At 38.7% G+C, this 16,725-nt stretch overlaps 1 protein-coding gene and 1 long non-coding RNA gene across 6 annotated transcripts in view; one reads left to right on the top strand and one right to left on the bottom strand.

Moving 5' to 3' along the window:
* The window catches only part of LOC117425655 (palmitoyltransferase ZDHHC1), a 28,561-nt gene that overhangs the window by 6,266 nt on the left and 5,570 nt on the right, over positions 1-16,725 (bottom strand). For 2 of the 5 annotated variants that reach the window (XM_058993903.1, XM_034042781.3), the window contains exons 7-12: positions 16,371-16,529; positions 14,270-14,391; positions 12,384-12,469; positions 5,814-5,937; positions 4,610-4,715; positions 32-3,705 (exon numbers count right to left, since the gene is read on the bottom strand). In XM_058993903.1, the coding sequence (XP_058849886.1) occupies positions 3,158-3,705; positions 4,610-4,715; positions 5,814-5,937; positions 12,384-12,469; positions 14,270-14,391; positions 16,371-16,529 (1,145 nt within the window). In that variant the 3' untranslated portion in view covers positions 32-3,157. Of the gene's footprint in view, positions 1-30; positions 3,706-4,609; positions 4,716-5,813; positions 5,938-12,383; positions 12,470-14,269; positions 14,392-16,370; positions 16,530-16,725 lie in introns of those variants that run through there. The other 3 variants (XM_034042782.3, XM_058993904.1, XM_058993905.1) reach the window with 3 other exon arrangements.
* The window catches only part of LOC131698917 (uncharacterized), a 32,105-nt gene continuing 21,248 nt past the window's right edge, over positions 5,869-16,725 (top strand). The window contains exon 1 of the long non-coding RNA XR_009307931.1: positions 5,869-6,006. This is a non-coding gene — a long non-coding RNA (uncharacterized LOC131698917). The remainder of the gene's footprint in view (positions 6,007-16,725) is intronic.

Raw genomic sequence — 16,725 nt, forward strand, 5'->3', positions numbered from 1 at the left:
GGCAATAAAATGTGATCAGTGCGGTTAGTCTGAGCGTCTATCGAAAAACAAATACAATGCATTCACATGTCAATCGTCCATGAAAATGAAATGAGAAATCTTCATGAGGGATTATGAACGAACAGAACACCTTTAATTAGCAGATTTGTAAAGATTACATTTCAAATACACAAATATTTACATAAACATTTAATAGTGCAAATATAGTGTCGGTATCTTTCCTTAGTGTAACAGATAAAAGAGCAGATTTACTTGACACACAGTATAGCTATTTTATGGATACTGGGATGTGCGTATTTGAAGACTCATTTCAGAGCAAACAGAAAATTCAACATACAGTAACAATTTATGCAATACTTTTGGACTTATTTAGTAAAACCGTTGAAATAAATACAGCTGTTCTATTTCTAGACAGGGTTTTGAGTTTATTCATTCATTTCAAAGATGGCATGAACATTTCATCTTTAGAGAGGCCTCTAAAAAATATTTCTCACCCTGAATTAAGTTTCTGAATTTCAGATCTGCGAGATAAAAAACGAAAAATCTATATGTAAAAATATTCATGGAGCTAATGCAAAATACTACTAGAACTGCAGCTTTTGGAATAAGTAAAGCATGCATGTTTCGTGTCATGCACAAACAGACGAAAAGCAAGGAGTGGGTCCAACCCTAAATACACTCCTAGCTAAGCATTCGATCCAAGTGATGCAAGGAACATATGTCTTCCACTGTAAGACAAGAACATTTCACGAGCAAGAAATGTTTGCTAATTTCATGTTTATTAAAAATCCGCAAAATTAATGTGCTGTGAAATATTTCCTGAAAATCCTGAGGGAATATGTGGGGTTTGTCTGTGTGGGGATTACAGCTGACATGTCCTGATATTTCACTGATCATAGCAATAATACAAAACTATTCCCATTAACACTTTAGTTCACCGATCTGTTATGAACAGTTCGAAACATCTATAAAACGAGTTATAAAAGGGATGTGATGAGAAATAATTGAAGTTTATAAAACATGAAACAAAGGCAATAAACTGCATTACTTTACAATTATGGTAACACTTTACTTTAGGGATCCGATACAAGTGATTATAAACAATCTATAAACAAGTTATTAATTAAGCTATTAACAATTATAGAATATGAACAGAAATAAGAGTATTATTACACACTTTTGTCATTGTTTTTTGCGCTATTGTTTATAATCACTTATAACGGATATAGGTCAATCTGCTTTTATATGTCTGTCTCACTTGTTGTATGGGGTTGCTTTGTTTTTGCAATACAGTTACTATACACTTTTGCCATTGTTTTGTTTTTGCTATTGTTTATAACCACTTATAACAGATCCCTAAACTGCAGTGTTACCGCAATTACAATGTGTATTGTAATAAACCGGTACCTTTAACAAGAGGTTTATAGATGCTTATAAATAAATCTGTAAACCAAAGGGGGATTCATTTACCATTGTTTTAAATATAATGCTGGAAACCCCCACCACTGCACTGTGTAGTGCCTACCTAAACCCAGCAGAATCTGGGGTTTGTTTGATTATTGTCCAAGCATTCCCCATCAAATTCTCCACCACATTTATGTTGAAACATTGTTTTAAAAAGAAGAACCTCAAAATACACAAATCCCCTAAAAAAATCAATAGTGGCATTTTAAGACAAAGATGAATCACAGTTCCACATCTATACCCATCCATGCTAAAAGACAACACGACTCTTAGAATACGTTTAACCACGTCGTTTCAAACCTAAACAACTTGGATCTGGTAGAAAGATAGATAAAGACACTTTAAAAGAGGTTTTTACACTGCTCGGAGTCAGACGACAAAAAGACTACAAATATTTAGGTACTGTATAAAACATCCTGTCAAAAATTTAAAATGCTAGGTTAAAACACATTTGTCTACAGGGTATGTTTGTAGTGTATAATCAAGACCATTAGAATCAACACTGGATATGATGCTATTTTTTAAGTCAGTGCTAAGGCATTTAGAGGAAAATAAAATACTTTAACAATGACAATACTCAGGATAATAATTTGCATGTCTAATTTCTGCACACCTGGTTGCTTTCTGATAGTTTTGCTTTCCTCTCAAATTATTTGCCTTTGCTTAGTGTTTTCTTTTTGTGACAAACAAACAAACAAACAAACAAATATAGATAAGACTGTAATGTAAGGACGAAAGGTTTTGGACTAGGCTTATAAACCTATTTGGACGGATATCATAAAGTTGCTGTTATTTTGACCAATGGCTAGATTAAAAAAAAAAAAAAATAATAAGAAGAAGAAGAAGAATAAACTCTTTGAACAAAGAGATTTTAATTATTAAAATCGATTCATTTAAATTAAAAGGGATATGGCATTTTAGAAATATTGCACTGAGATGTTAAACTGATTGTAAGAACTGAAGGAGTTACAAGCTGGTGTGCCAGGCTGGTGTGTTCCCTACACAGCCAGGAATCAAAAGTTTTTAAATGATAGGGTATTTTCTTTCAATATGGCAGAGACCAGACTTAGAAACACAGGTAGAGGTAGAGTTATAGCTACTGTACACACACACACAATGTAAAAGTGGTCTTCTTATCGAGATGAGTGAGGGTGGGGTCACTACAGACAGGTGGTTCTTCTATATCGGTACAGAGGTCACTATTTCAAATACCACACAACACTAAGGAATCAAACCAATAGAAAAAGAAAAGGGGGGTTCAGTTGGCTTGACCGCTGACTGGTGCTGTATATGGTACTTCCTTCCCATCAAGGTTTAGCCTTTGGCATTGAACAGAGTATATCAAGAAACACACTATCTCAGTATCTCGCCCCAGTAACAGATATTAGTTGAAATCAGTTCAGATCATTTTATAACCTAATCAATATTAACCAGTATTACGTGGAAAGGGATACAATTACGGCCGATACAATTTCTCAGGATTTCAACAGTTGATTTATCATTTTTGTATTTTTCTTTAAAATTAAAAAAAATATTTTTGCAATTTATTTAAAAACACAGCTTTACTATTTATCTGTGGGATCTGTAGTGGTGCTGCTGCCAGTGATGGGGAGTTACGCATTACTGTAATCTGATTACTTTAACTGGTAGCTGATTACTTTTTGAAAGTAACCTCCCCATCACTAGGTTCTGTTCACGCTAGCATTGTACCTGTCCTTGCGTCTCTGCTGCTGTCGTACTCGTGGCTTTTCTTACTGGTCCTTTTCCTTTTACTGTGTCCAGAGGAGCCCTCCTCCACTGCGGTGGGGTTACCCCGGAGCTGGGGGACCCTACAATCCCCGCTGCTCTTACTCACATACACGGTGGGGGGCTGAGGGAGCAGCTTGAATTTCTGCTCCGTGCTCAGGGGCCTCTTCAAGCTCCTCCTCATGGCTCTGGGCTGTGGGGAGGGTAGAGTCTGCAGGGGGCGGTGGTCCTGTTGGGGGAGGCGAGGTTTGGAGAGGAGGTTCTGTCGGGAGTTGCTGGCGTATCCTCCCACAGCAGCGCTGCCGAGGCGGGTCTGTGCGACGGGAATCTCGTCCATGGACTCTGCGGAATCAGAGTGGTAGTCAGCAGGGGGCCCCGCGGCCTGGACTGGGGCGGCGCTGGCTACCAGGGGAGGTAGAGAGGCTCTTTGAGGAAAGACTGGGACGGGGAGCACGAGACTCTGGGAGGCAGCATTAAGGGCACCAAACAGGGGTCCTGGAGGAGGAGGATGGGAGAGAATGGGGAAGGGTTCAGGTCTTCAACTGACACAGAGGGATTCACATACAGTCAATCATCCAGAACTTCTCAACGATCAATTGGAATTCCAAGGCAAAACTACAAAAAACAGTCAATTTTTGGCTACTGCCTTCTTCAGTGTATTTAATACAGTCAAACCTGCCTGTGAACAACCGCTCAAAGGACTGTATGTTTAGAGACTGGTGGTGTTTATATACAACTGATTTAACATGGGTCCCTCCACACATAGATATATAGATAGAAATGTGTGTGATGTAGTAGCAAGGGTTTACTTGTGTGCTACTGTCAGAAGCTGCACATTTTGATAGGACAGTGGCCACGTGCAGCATAAGAAACTTGGTCTGGGGATGAAGGGCAGAGAACACAGGAAGTAATGTTCTGTTAAATTACGTACGATTGTATTATGTCTCATGTGAAACATAACACATGCACACTATCAGCAAAAATGAACACAATCCTGCAAATGAAAACCATTCTGCAGTTACCATATTTCCAGTCTGTCTATGCCTGGTTGCTACCCTGGGGCTTTCATTGTAATCCTGAAAAAAATGGTAAGAAACAGGGATTTGGGGCTGGCTTATTCCAACTTTGAGGGAGCGCTGTGATCCTTGCCAGATCCTAATGAACACCAGCTGTCAGCTGAAACTCATCTGCTGAGCTTAGCAAGCGTGTTGAAAGATATCCTAATACCTGGGTTTGTGTCACTCAATTTTAGAGGCTCAGTACTGGTTACTGACATACAGGTGAACACTTTGTTTGCACATTCTAGAACCTAGCGGTGTTCTGTAACTAATTCTGCAAGCAGCATGTTCCGTCAATGGAATTCCTTGCCCTACACCGGCAGTCAGCCCCACTCTCTTACCTGGATCGGAAGGTGACACTCCTGGGAGTTTGTTTGAATTGTTTTCCAGCGACCTGTCATTGATAACTTCTGCTGGCACTTTGTGCACTTTCTTCTTTTTCTTCTTCTGCAAAATGGAAATTGAAAGGGAAACTGAACGTCAGAATTCAGTTATTTAGCGATCCAGGTTTCAATTAATGAGCTTTCTGCAAAACATGTTACCGGTTCAGCAGTGTACTGTACAAGCCCTTTGTTCTGTCATTTAAGAAATGTATGTTACCCTTAATTCATACTGCAATTATAACTTGGGCTTCTGTTTTTCAGTTTGTATTTCCTTTTTCGGTGCTTATTTTTAGCTATTTGAGTTATGTAAATAGTTTTCTTTCCTGGGCTTTCGCTTTTTATATACAGTATGAAATTATTGTTTTTCTGTTACTTTCCAAAATGTGTACAGTAACTCAGAAAGGGGTGAAGTCAGCGTGACTTGAGTAACCATTTCCAGTGTTCTTCCAGTGCGTTTTGGCTATACACCAATTTTTTTTTTTTTGTATCTAGGGTGTTTTATTGCTTATTATCTGTTAAAACCGAAAATCAGAAGCCTTAATTAATAATGTATCCCAAACTATAAGGGATCTGTCTATTAATCAGATCTTTCTTTACAACCAGTAGTATTTTTTTTTTTTTTTGTGAAGTTGCTTATCTTACTGCAAATCAATACAGATTTTTATTGATTGGAGTTTCAATTTCTTATTTTGCAAACCTTTAACTTTGATACACAGAAATTTGAAGAAGATATTTAAATAACAAAACAAATAAGCAAAACAATGTCATCTGCCACTCTGAGAAAATGCGCAGAGTGTGTTTCTATTTTATATGCTGCCAGGCTTTGTCTGTGTATATCCTTCAATTCAAAGTCAAAGTAAGCTTGTGGAAAGTTACTGATGAGGACACATTCCTTATTTTGATAGCATATATGTGTCTTAGACTCTTCCTGTGTATTGTAATCACCTGTAGTAATATAAAGAATTGTTGAAGAATGATGTAAGCACAGGTCAGGTATAAAAAGGATTGTTTTAAAGATATTTGTTAGACAAGGAGAATTAAGACTGCAGACTCTGTTGTCTCAGATATTGGTAATAGTATTAAAACATTCTGGGTTAATCCATGCAATAAGCCTCAGACCAGCGAGCCAGAAGCAGGAGGGATCTGTGAGCATGCTGCTGACCTGTGTGCTTGTCCTGCGGGCTGGCTGCTGCTGCTGCTCGCTGGAGTTGGTGGGACGGAGTTCCTCTCCTGCTTTACTGCTGCTGGACTTCCTCAGGGTCCCGTTTCCATAGCGCTTCGATATGCTGGCACCAGGGAACAGCAAACACATCGTTAAAGAAACTTCTTGTGCCTGATCCATGGCATTCACTCAGGTGAGATTGGACTGGATCCAAGAATTATGCTCTTAGGATATATCTACATTCGACTAAGTAATATAGTTGAAAGTCTGAAGTTATCAACAAAGTTGAGTTTCTTAAAGAAGTTTCATGATTTGTGATAGAGTGTTTAAAGTTATGGATGAAAGTAGCTTATTGCTATTGATTTAGAAACAGAGAAAAGACAAATTTACAGAAGTATATGGTCAATCACAATAACTTCAACAGTAAACAGAACAGCTTTGGAGCTGTTGAATAGGCACCTGTAACCTTTACAAACTCAACTGTTTATTTTCATTTTTTATCTTTATTTTGTATCTTACAGTAAGTACTGTCCACTGCTGCTGCTTATTATTATCCACAGTAACTTCTGATTACTGAAAACACAGCTAGTAGGTTGTGCACACAACTGAATGATAACTAAGGTTGCAACAACAAAGGCCTGCGTCCCTGGTAACAGACTGTACGTGTTTTCGTACAGAAGCACTGATGCATCATTCACTGTTCATAGGATTTGGTGTTCAGGTTTGTCCCTACACCACTACAAGGAGCCACCCCACTGAAAGAAATGCAAATAACATTTCCTTGCAGACAGACTTTGAGCTTATTAGCACTGTACATAGTAACAGCCAAAATGCCCAACAGACCTTAACAGCTGTTCTCTGTAGCTATACAGTGATAAAAAAAATAAGCAGGAGCAAGGGAAATTTAAAACGAATACTGAACCATTAAAAGCAACACAAAGAGCTTGATTCTCAAAGCTCTATTGTTAAAAAAATGTCAGAAACACACCTAATAAAAGGCTATAAAACCAAACATAAACTCAGACATTTTGAGGCTTGTGAGTTGAATTTTAATTGCTGTTGCCTTTCGGACAAAAATGGCGCTAATGACAATTTGGAATAAACACGACTCTGTGCTTCAACTTGCTTCAAGAACTCCTTGGTGGGTTCTCCCTTGGCCTTGATAACCACATGGCACTGTGTCTTGGCAAAGAGATAATATGAGCTTAGATAGTGTCTTCTAAATCATTAAGTCTACTGAAGCTTAAAAAAAAAAAGAAAACCGGTATCTTGCTGTAGTATTGTGCAACAATACTTTGAAAAAACACTTGATTAGGATTACTACACATTGTAAAGTGATGGAGTGCACATAGCCATTGCTGTACAGTGCTTTTTAGACTTGCAATATATCTTCCTGATTACTACACTCTGCAGTGCAGCCAGCGTTTTATATGCTGTTTAAATTTGTATTGGCTGCGTTCCCGTTACCATTCATATGCAGGGTATTTAGTATTACTCTTTCAACAGAAGGACTCAATGGATTGTGCCTGCATCTTTTTAGTTCTACAGCTCGTCTTAAGACGCACGGCACAGCTTCTCCAGTCAGCGCACAATATCAATAGCCACTTGTAATGCATTTAATTCTTGCATGTCAAACTATGCTTGTAAACTTTTGAAATTCAGTATGGGTTTCATTCTGGCTAATGACTGTCAAAAGAAGAAACCTAGGCTTACTGTACATATATATATATATATATATATATATATATATATATATATTGCATATAAAACGCTGGCTGCACTGCAGAGTGTATATATATATGAGAATGTCTAGTTCTGTTCTGTGCATGTTACACCTGCCATGTGAAGAGATAGCTTCAGTTTGTGCCAATTTTAAATGTTTACTAGTATCAAAGAAAAATAAAAACACACAATCATATGCAATCAATCAATCAACTGCATTACGCTTGAGTATCAATGCAGTAAACTACATATCACACATTACTAACATGCAGCCATTACTAGTTCAAATGGGTTAGAGCGTTTAAGAATACATATGTGTTTTACACTTTTCTTTAAGGCTGCCAAAACCATTGCCTTTGGTGCCATGTTATTTTTTTCTTTTTTCTCTATGTACACACTGCTGCTCATGGAAAAGATATTTGCTCTTACAGACACACTGTTTTTATTCAAACAGTCGCCTAGGCAACACCATGGCTGCCTAATAACTATAATGCAATTACTGTAAATGCTAACCACGGTATAGTTTACAAGCTATTATAAAACATGTACTAACTGGTGTACAGTTTGCAATGAGCTGCCGTTAACAGAACACAATAAAGAGTTTCCCTGCCAGTTTCTGAAACACTAAGTTACAAGTGATCCCTAATTAAAATACTGTAGTGGGGAGCCATAGCAAGCTGGAAGTGATCTGCCTACAACTGTACCTGCAATATAAAAGGGTCAGCTGTAGCTGGTTGTGCAGAAATCGATTGAAGTACAGCAGAGCCTCACTAATCCGACTCAACCTGGACCCGGCCCTGTTCTGATTAGTAACAGAAATCACTGTGCATTATGAGGGGCCTGTAACTGAAAGCTTTGCAGTGTAATGCTGTGCAACAGCAAGCTCAGATGCTGTAAAAAACAAGCAGATAATACAATGAGCTGTTTGAACAGCAGAGGCTGAAGAGAACCTTTTAAATGCATTTAAAATTACTGCAGTGTTTTTCCACCAGCCCAGTTCCTCGTCACGCTAAGACATGCTGGAATCGGTAGAAGATCCTCATGCTCTGCAAGTCACATCAGGATTGAACATTTTACCCATCAACAAGATATCTATGCAGTTTTTATTTTAAAATAGCCTCGACAACCATAGAGATTGTATAGTGGCAGTGTGAACAGTGCTGATAAATGCACAGAGGAGGGTGACCTGCAGAAATAGCTCACCTTTCCCTTCTGCTCCAAATATTTTCTATTAAATAATGCAACCGAGAATGAGCAAACAAGCCCCCTAACAAAGAAGCATATCCAACACTAGTCGCTAAAAAAAACACTTATTTCAAGTCTGGCAAACACAACCAGGCCACACTGTCTGCAACTACACAAGTCAGGCGCATACAGTTATATTAAACAGAACCATAGCAACACTTCCAGATGCCTCATATTAACAAGATAATGTAAAAGCAGCACCAACTGAACAAAAATTGGTCACTCGATTGCCTGGTTTGTTATCCTTTTGGAGCAAATGACAACTGGGAGTTTTTGTATTTCAGAATAAATAATTTAAGGATTCATTTGTGAAAAGCATATAAACTGTGGTGTTTTAGTTTGTATTTTCACAGAGTATGAGGCTGTCCTTTTTATGCCACACTAAATGGTTTTTGAGGCACTTTTAATGTTCTGCAGGTCATAGCCATGCACAGGGCTAACCTTTGGCAAAGGCAGGGTTTATTTTAATGGTCTAAACTGAAGATCAAAACAATGTGTATGTGTACTTCAAAAACTTGACAAGCACACTTTTAATAAATGGCCTTTCTGCTGCAAACAGTACTGACACACAGATGAAGAATGAACACTGACTACAAAAAAAACAAATAGCCAGAAAGATTCACTCTCTTTATCAAGGGCAACATTGTTTAAAATGATCAATCAAGTTGAATACTCTACATACAAAGACCTGGCACAGCTTTGAAGTTTATTTATTTTTGTTTTGTTCCAGCCCTTACCCATAATAGCAACCCTTACTTTACCCTTTTGTTTTCATGTAATTGTTCTGTAATATTAACTTTGATGAAAAGTTGCAGGACAGATCTGAAGAAAGTTAAAGTCCTTGTGATGCCATGCTTTGAAGCAAGTCTAGTAACATATTACCCTTTTAGAATATTTTGATACTAGAATCATTTAGTATTTGTATACCAACTAAACCACAAACTTAAATAGCTTTATTATACTACATGTGATCTACTGAAGTCACAACATTCTCATGAACCCCAGAAAAAGCTGAATCATTCTAAAATGATTTCATAAGGAAGTAAACTATGGTGTCTTAAGAGTTACAGAACACTGTAACACATTACAATACTGTGTGCTTCATCCTTAGTTTGTTTTATAATAAATCTGCATCGGATCATATTTATATGTCACAGACTTGCAGCAACAGCCAACACAGACACTAAAATAGCTAAAGATTTTACATGGGCTGCACAGCATAACTCACCTTGATCTCTTTTACACTCATTCGTAAAATATATATTTTTTCTTTTTTTTTTTTTTTTTTACTGTAATTGTTGTAATTTTACCAGAATTTTTCAACACGAAAGTATGCTCCAGATGGGGGCCAAGCCTCCTGGAAAAATCTCAAGCAAAAAATCAGTATCTACGCTGAATATTTCTACAGAACCGTAACACCAAAATATACACCAAACCTGATTTGATTATAAAATCAAACTCAACAACGAAAAGAAAAAAAAAAAAGTAATACAGTTTGTTACACAACATTCTTTAAAGATTAAAATCTTAAATCCATCTATTTGCTGCTAATGCTTCATGTCATATTTAGGTTGCTGCTGCGTGCATGTCCTGTGTTCTGACACGATCCTCTCGCGGTCTCTGATCAGCACTCTTCTGCCCTACTTTGGTCTTCGGGGAGGTTTTCTGCTTTTCCTTATGGCATGTCATGTCTATACCTTTCATTGTTTTCACCAGTCACGGTTGCAACAGCGGGGCTATGAGTCTCAACCTTTAACTCTTGTGCTTTGCTTTTTGACTGGCTATTCTGGATCCTAATGGGCATTGCCGCACGCCCTAAGCTGGTTCTGCCTGCCACACTGCTGCCCGTCTCTGGGACTTCAATTGGAGAGTTCCTAAAAGGAATATACTGTAGCTCAACCTTTCAAGATAAACATACAAGTCATTCAGCACCCTAAATACAACTGCAATCCTACAAGACTGACATATGCATCTTAACTTTACCCATACAGTATCAGTTTTGAAAAGACCTGTTTAGCTTATTGCTGGCATTACAGTAACAATATAAAAATATTAAACAGTTGAGTAACAGTCCAGCAATGTCATGCGAGGGTAATTCTATTCACAGTACTCCACAAATGAAGTTTAGCATTTTACTGGCATTACAATAACCATGATAAAATATGAAACACTTTGATAAAAAAAAGGTGTGTTGACTGACTCATTGCTCTACACAGGTTCACTGCTATGTATCACCCGACTGTAATTTAAATAGTGTCCCTTTTAATGTAAACGCATAATTAATCCTCCCTATTGTTTCTTTGCTAATTCTGCCTTGTCATTTGCTAAGGGTGTGTCTCCACACAAAATGTCTTTATATCATTCAATTAAGAAACAGTCATGGTTTAACATTGCTAATTTATAGCTTTATTAAATGCAGGTAGAGTGGAAATAAATAAACTAAACAACAATTAAATACACAATTAATTTATCTTACTTATTACTTCGGGAAAGCCTGCATTAAGCGCAGTACCTTAGGTCTAGGTTTTTCAGCGTAAAGAGGAATGCAGTGCTTTCCATTTGTTGCTGTCTTTTTTGCTTTCTTGTTATCTACGTGTTTACGACTGGCAATATGATCTTATGGTATCGACTCGTACATAATCAATCGAATGACAGCAACATTTGCAGAATAGTATCCTACCATCCTCATATAGATTATAAGAAAACATTTTAGTTCTGTCTTTTGCTGAAATATTGCATTTTTTTTCTTTGTTGGTGCAGCCGCCATGTTGAGTTTCAGCAGAGACACGCGAGTGAAGTCGCATGATGAATTAACTCAATTTGCCTGGGTGCAGGCAAAAAACAAATTAACGCAGAAAACTGGAGTTGCAAGGTGAAAAAGACAACACTGCAAAATTCCATTCCCAAAATGCCTAATTAGCTCTACAAATATTGCCTCATCAAAGGTTCTAAGCGCCAGTGTAAAAGATATTTATTAGAGTGAATTACAAAATGGATGAATTTCTACCGTAGTAAACGCCTTGCTCACAGGGTTTTGACTGTGCAGTTCCTGGCTTTGATGTTAAAAGACGTCTTTACAGGGGCTCCCGAGTGGCGCATCCAGTAAAGGCGCTCCGCGTGGAGTGCAGGATGCGCCCAATAGCCTGGAAATCTCAGGTTCAAATCCAGGCTATGTCATTGCCGACCGTGACCGGGAGTTCCTAGGAGGCGACGCACAACTGGCCGAGCACCGCCCGGGTAGGGAGGGCTTAGGTCGGCAGGGCAATCCACGGTTCACCGCACACCAGCGACCCCCTGTGGCTGATAGGGTCCCTGCGGGTCTGCAGTGGAACCATTCAGATCTGTGTTGTTCTCCAGCAATATAGGTCTGGTGGCTTTGCTGTGGATCCGCAGTGTGAAAAATGACGGATTGGCAGGAACACGTTTCGGAGGACACGTGTTTCAGCCTCTGTTTCCTGAGTCGCCGGGGGGTTGCAGCGGTGAACAGGGATAAAAAAATAATAATTGGGCATTCCAAACTGGGGAGAAAACCGGGGTAAAACCATTAGCGACAAATAAATTTAAAAAAAATAAAAAAACAAATGTCTTTATTTGGTAACTTACTCTTTTCCTGATGCCAACATTAAAGCAGGATCTTCCACCTGGATCTCAGGATTGGTGTACCCCAGAGTCCCGGAGTAACCAACATCCTAACAAATAAACAAAATACAGTTAAAAAAAATAACCTTTTCCTACAGTTCTTACCACAAACTTTTAAATGCAATACAGGTGGCGGCCTCACGTTAAATTAATCCATATCATCAACACACTCAATCAAAAAACTATAAGAAATTCATGTCAAGTGCAGTAAAGAAACATCTTGGCTAACGTTGTCATTAAAATAAAGAAATCATGAGAAGCTATGAATCTCATTCACTACAAATACTGTATACAGTATTAGGTTACAACAATACTCAGAGATGGATTTCTGCCAACAGATCTCCTATTTCCGTACTAGTGTGTTAATGTCAGGATTTATATTATGATGAAATGGATGCCTGCATCAATCTTGCCCAGGTGTCAAACGCAGGTTTTTATTTAGGAGGCGTACTGTTCACATATACTGAAAGTGTGGACGTTTTGCCAGAAGCTGCTGACAAAGCCTACCAATCTGTTGCTAGCAGTTCCCCTGTGCTACTCAAGCATGGGTTGCAGAGATGTAAACACTGGCTTGGATTACACAGCAGATACACTGGTGAAAAGTAAATTAGCACACACACACTGACAAAGCACCTTGAGCTATGAAAGAGTTTTGCTTGTAGCAAGGGCTGACACATTCAGATGGGGAGCCAGCCAAGCCAAATACATGTGATGTAATCCAAATAAACAGCGATATACACACACTGCAGTGAGGCACGGAGGGAAGCTTCATGAACCCTTATTTATTATTTAAAGATATGAATATGGAACAGACCCACTCATATTGCATTACTTCATCCTTGGTTTCCTTGCACCTCCAATAAACCGCTATTTAGAAGTTATTGGCCTAAGACCAGATACTGTTTGGAAATGTAGAATTATGTTTCTATCTTATTCTAAAAACACCTTAACTACAACTGAAAAAGAACCCTGTAAAAAAACAAAGACACAGGCACCTACATTTATATACAATTATATAATGTTGAAACCACACCTAAATCATGCTTAACAAATGTCTAGACTGCTGTTGCTGTAGTATCAAGTTCTATCCAATTTATTACTTACCGAATTCTTTTGAATTTAAGGACCCACTTTTTAAACCATTTATTTCTTCTCAAAAATGGCCTGTGTCTTAAATTTGAGTATAGTATAGTGAAGCGTGTATTAAAATCGGCAACAAAAGACGTGACTACCTGAGTACACAAACAGCAACGTGACTTACTGCCGAGAAAAGACTAACAAAGACGCCACTGCCTGATCTCGAATCATCCATGCAGCCATTTTCATCCTGAAGAATTTGTAGAAGCTTTTACAAGCATTTCAGAATTTTGTCATTAGGCTTTGTTCTAACAAACAGTACCAGCTTGGACAGATCGGAAATGCTGATCAGACCCCTGTATTTTTCGAAATGCCAAGCAATACCATGGTTCACAGATAGGGAGAAAAACAGATGCAAGTAATCACGACTGGAAATGAGAAGCAGCACTGTAATGCTTTGTGTGACAGCAGATGGCCGCAAACTGCCTTAGGATGGCCTGAAGCAATCAGGTGGACAGGAAAAGCCATATCCTCTGGTACACAAAGGATCACGTTTATAAATGAGCCCTGAAGTGAATGCAGGGAGCTTGAGCTTCACATACAGAACACACTGACATTAGGTTGTAACTCACCAAAAGTAATTTGAAATGCAGAATGCAATCAGTCAATTGATAGGGAATTAATGAGTTAGTACTTAAATGCAGTTTTTCTTTTTATAAAACCGTGGGCAAAACCAAACTTTGCAATTTCGACTCATAGGTTCTTTCTCATACCTTTATTAGATTCATTTTTGGAGGTACAGCCTCCTTCCTCTCATTCTCCTTGTCAGTGCTCGTGGCCTCATGGCGATGGCGCTGACGCATGATATATGCATATGTACTTAATCTGTTCCACACTAAAAAAAATAAAATTATGCACATTATGATTATTAACGGCACTAATTGTATGACGCAATGTAGTAAACAGGCTGTGCACTACAGATCCAGAGCCTGCCTCTCAGGACCACAATTATGTTACGTTTTAAACTAGAAATTATCTTGATGAAAAATATCAGTTCTCAGTATCCAAAATACTGATGGGAATTAAAAATGCCTGTAAACGTGCTGATCGAGTAGGACCAATCCGATTAGCAGCTCACGTTTCAACTTGTACATGCAAGTGTTTAGCTCAGGTCCTGCGTTTGTTAAATCCAGTTTTCTGTTTTAAGAGAACGCTATGCTTATGGTAAATCTTAAAAATGTCTCAAAAAGACAGGGTTACAGGGAAAGGGCTGTGTCCCCTTGTAGTTTGGCACTGCTCATTCATTAAGGTTTGTTCAAGGATGTGAAATGCAGCTAGAAACAGAAACAATTCTGTTTATAATGGTTTATAATTTATGACCATAATCATTCCTGGCAGCAGTTTAATTATAAGGTTTGATTGTCTTTCACTCAGCCGGCCAAATCATTGCAGTTCTCCAGGTTTAGGTGCCCAACACCTGTCCAGATTTAAAAATCCCCCCATGATGTATGTTTAGACAGGTTATTGTTGGATCTCTGCCCCATAAAACAACCATCTAATCCATTCATAGCCTAACCACTGCCAGTTTCTGCTTCATAATAAGCAAACTAAGGTAGAACCAGTGTGTTGTTTTCAATACGAAGTTCTCCCATTTTCCATTCCGTTGCCTGTTTGTTATTAGCACTTACAGGACTAGAACTGGTCTTTCAAGAACTTTACTTTAGGTGGCAATTACAAATGCTGAACTCCACTTCCATCTAATGCAGACTTCTTAGAGAGTGCGTACTGACAAAATTAGCCACCTGCTGCGACAGTAAGCAAGGCTGGGCGTATTTTATTGCAGTGTCGATGGTCAAACAGCACATTGCTGATTCATCTTGAGTATTAAACTGTTTGCCAGTCTGAGGGGTCAGCCTATAGCTGTACTGGGTGTGAATAGTTGCCAGCTGTGGTGCCTGGGTGGGGATGTTGAATCTACTCTGATAGCCATTAGGACCACAGGAACATGTCAGGAATGTACTGCAGGCATTCAGCCTTATAAAAGTTAACATGCAAAACACAACTGCTAGCTCAGCATCTTTCTGAAATCCCCCTCCCCATACTGCCTCGTGATCAAGCCTCAGGGGACCACACTGTCTCTTCGATGAGGGTGAAGGAGCAGTTTCTTCATGTCCATTTAATCATCAGGTCTTTTTACTTGACACACACTCTAAGAGTGCCCAGTGCCTTCCAATTCATTAACAAGATTCATATCTTATTACATTTAGATTTACACTGACATGTATAACAGAAAGGTAGTGTAACAGGCAGTATTTTTAACAGGCACTATTAAAACTGTTTCTACACTGCCACTGTGTGGAAGTCAACCGCATAGTAGCTAAGATGCCTTTGCATTTTGAATGCTTCCAGCTCTCCACCATGTGGTCAAATAATATATTCAGAAAAAAAACGAGTAATCCAACTAACAGCTAAAGAAGTAAAATATAAAATAGGCAATATATTGTTTTTCCAGGATTATAGTTCTAGACAAACAACAGGCAAAAGTAGCTAAAATGTGGAAGCAGAAACGACAAGTAAAAATAATCTTCTAACAGAACATGACTCTGAGCATTAAAAAGCCCAGTTCAAAGGACGGGCTATGTGAGCCTGTTTGTTATTATTCCAGCATACAACACTAATCACAGAATCAAAGGGAACACTTTACAGTGAGTGGCACTTGGTATAAATTTGAGGGCTGGAAGTATACTGTGATCACAAATGAATGGGTTCTTCAGTGATCGGGTGCAATTTGAAATGGGCGAACCCCATCATGAAGTGTCACGGGATTGTAAAATGAGTCTGCATGTTGAATCAGACTCTGTTTCAAACACTTACTGAGATAGATGTGGAAGATGAGCAGATGGCCCAGCAGGATGGTGGAGAGAAGCCCCAGAGCGATAGTGATGGCAGCCAGAGCAGGGATCGCGGGCCCCGTCGTCGACACTGGAGCCACCGGCAGGAACACGAACCAGATGCCAGAATCATTTCTGACTGCTGATGAAAAGTATGGAGTGTGTTAAAAACAAAAACGAACAAATAAATAGAATTAAAAAACAAACAGTGCACACGCATACAGAGGGTCTTGATCTCAGCCTACATCCATCTATAGAAATATGTATGTATGAGGATTCATCCCATTGGTAAAGACAGTCAGGGCTTAATACAAGTGGGGACAAGCATTTTTAACATC

This window comes from Acipenser ruthenus, chromosome 20, assembly GCF_902713425.1.
Source record: "Acipenser ruthenus chromosome 20, fAciRut3.2 maternal haplotype, whole genome shotgun sequence".
Lineage (NCBI taxonomy): Eukaryota > Metazoa > Chordata > Actinopteri > Acipenseriformes > Acipenseridae > Acipenser > Acipenser ruthenus.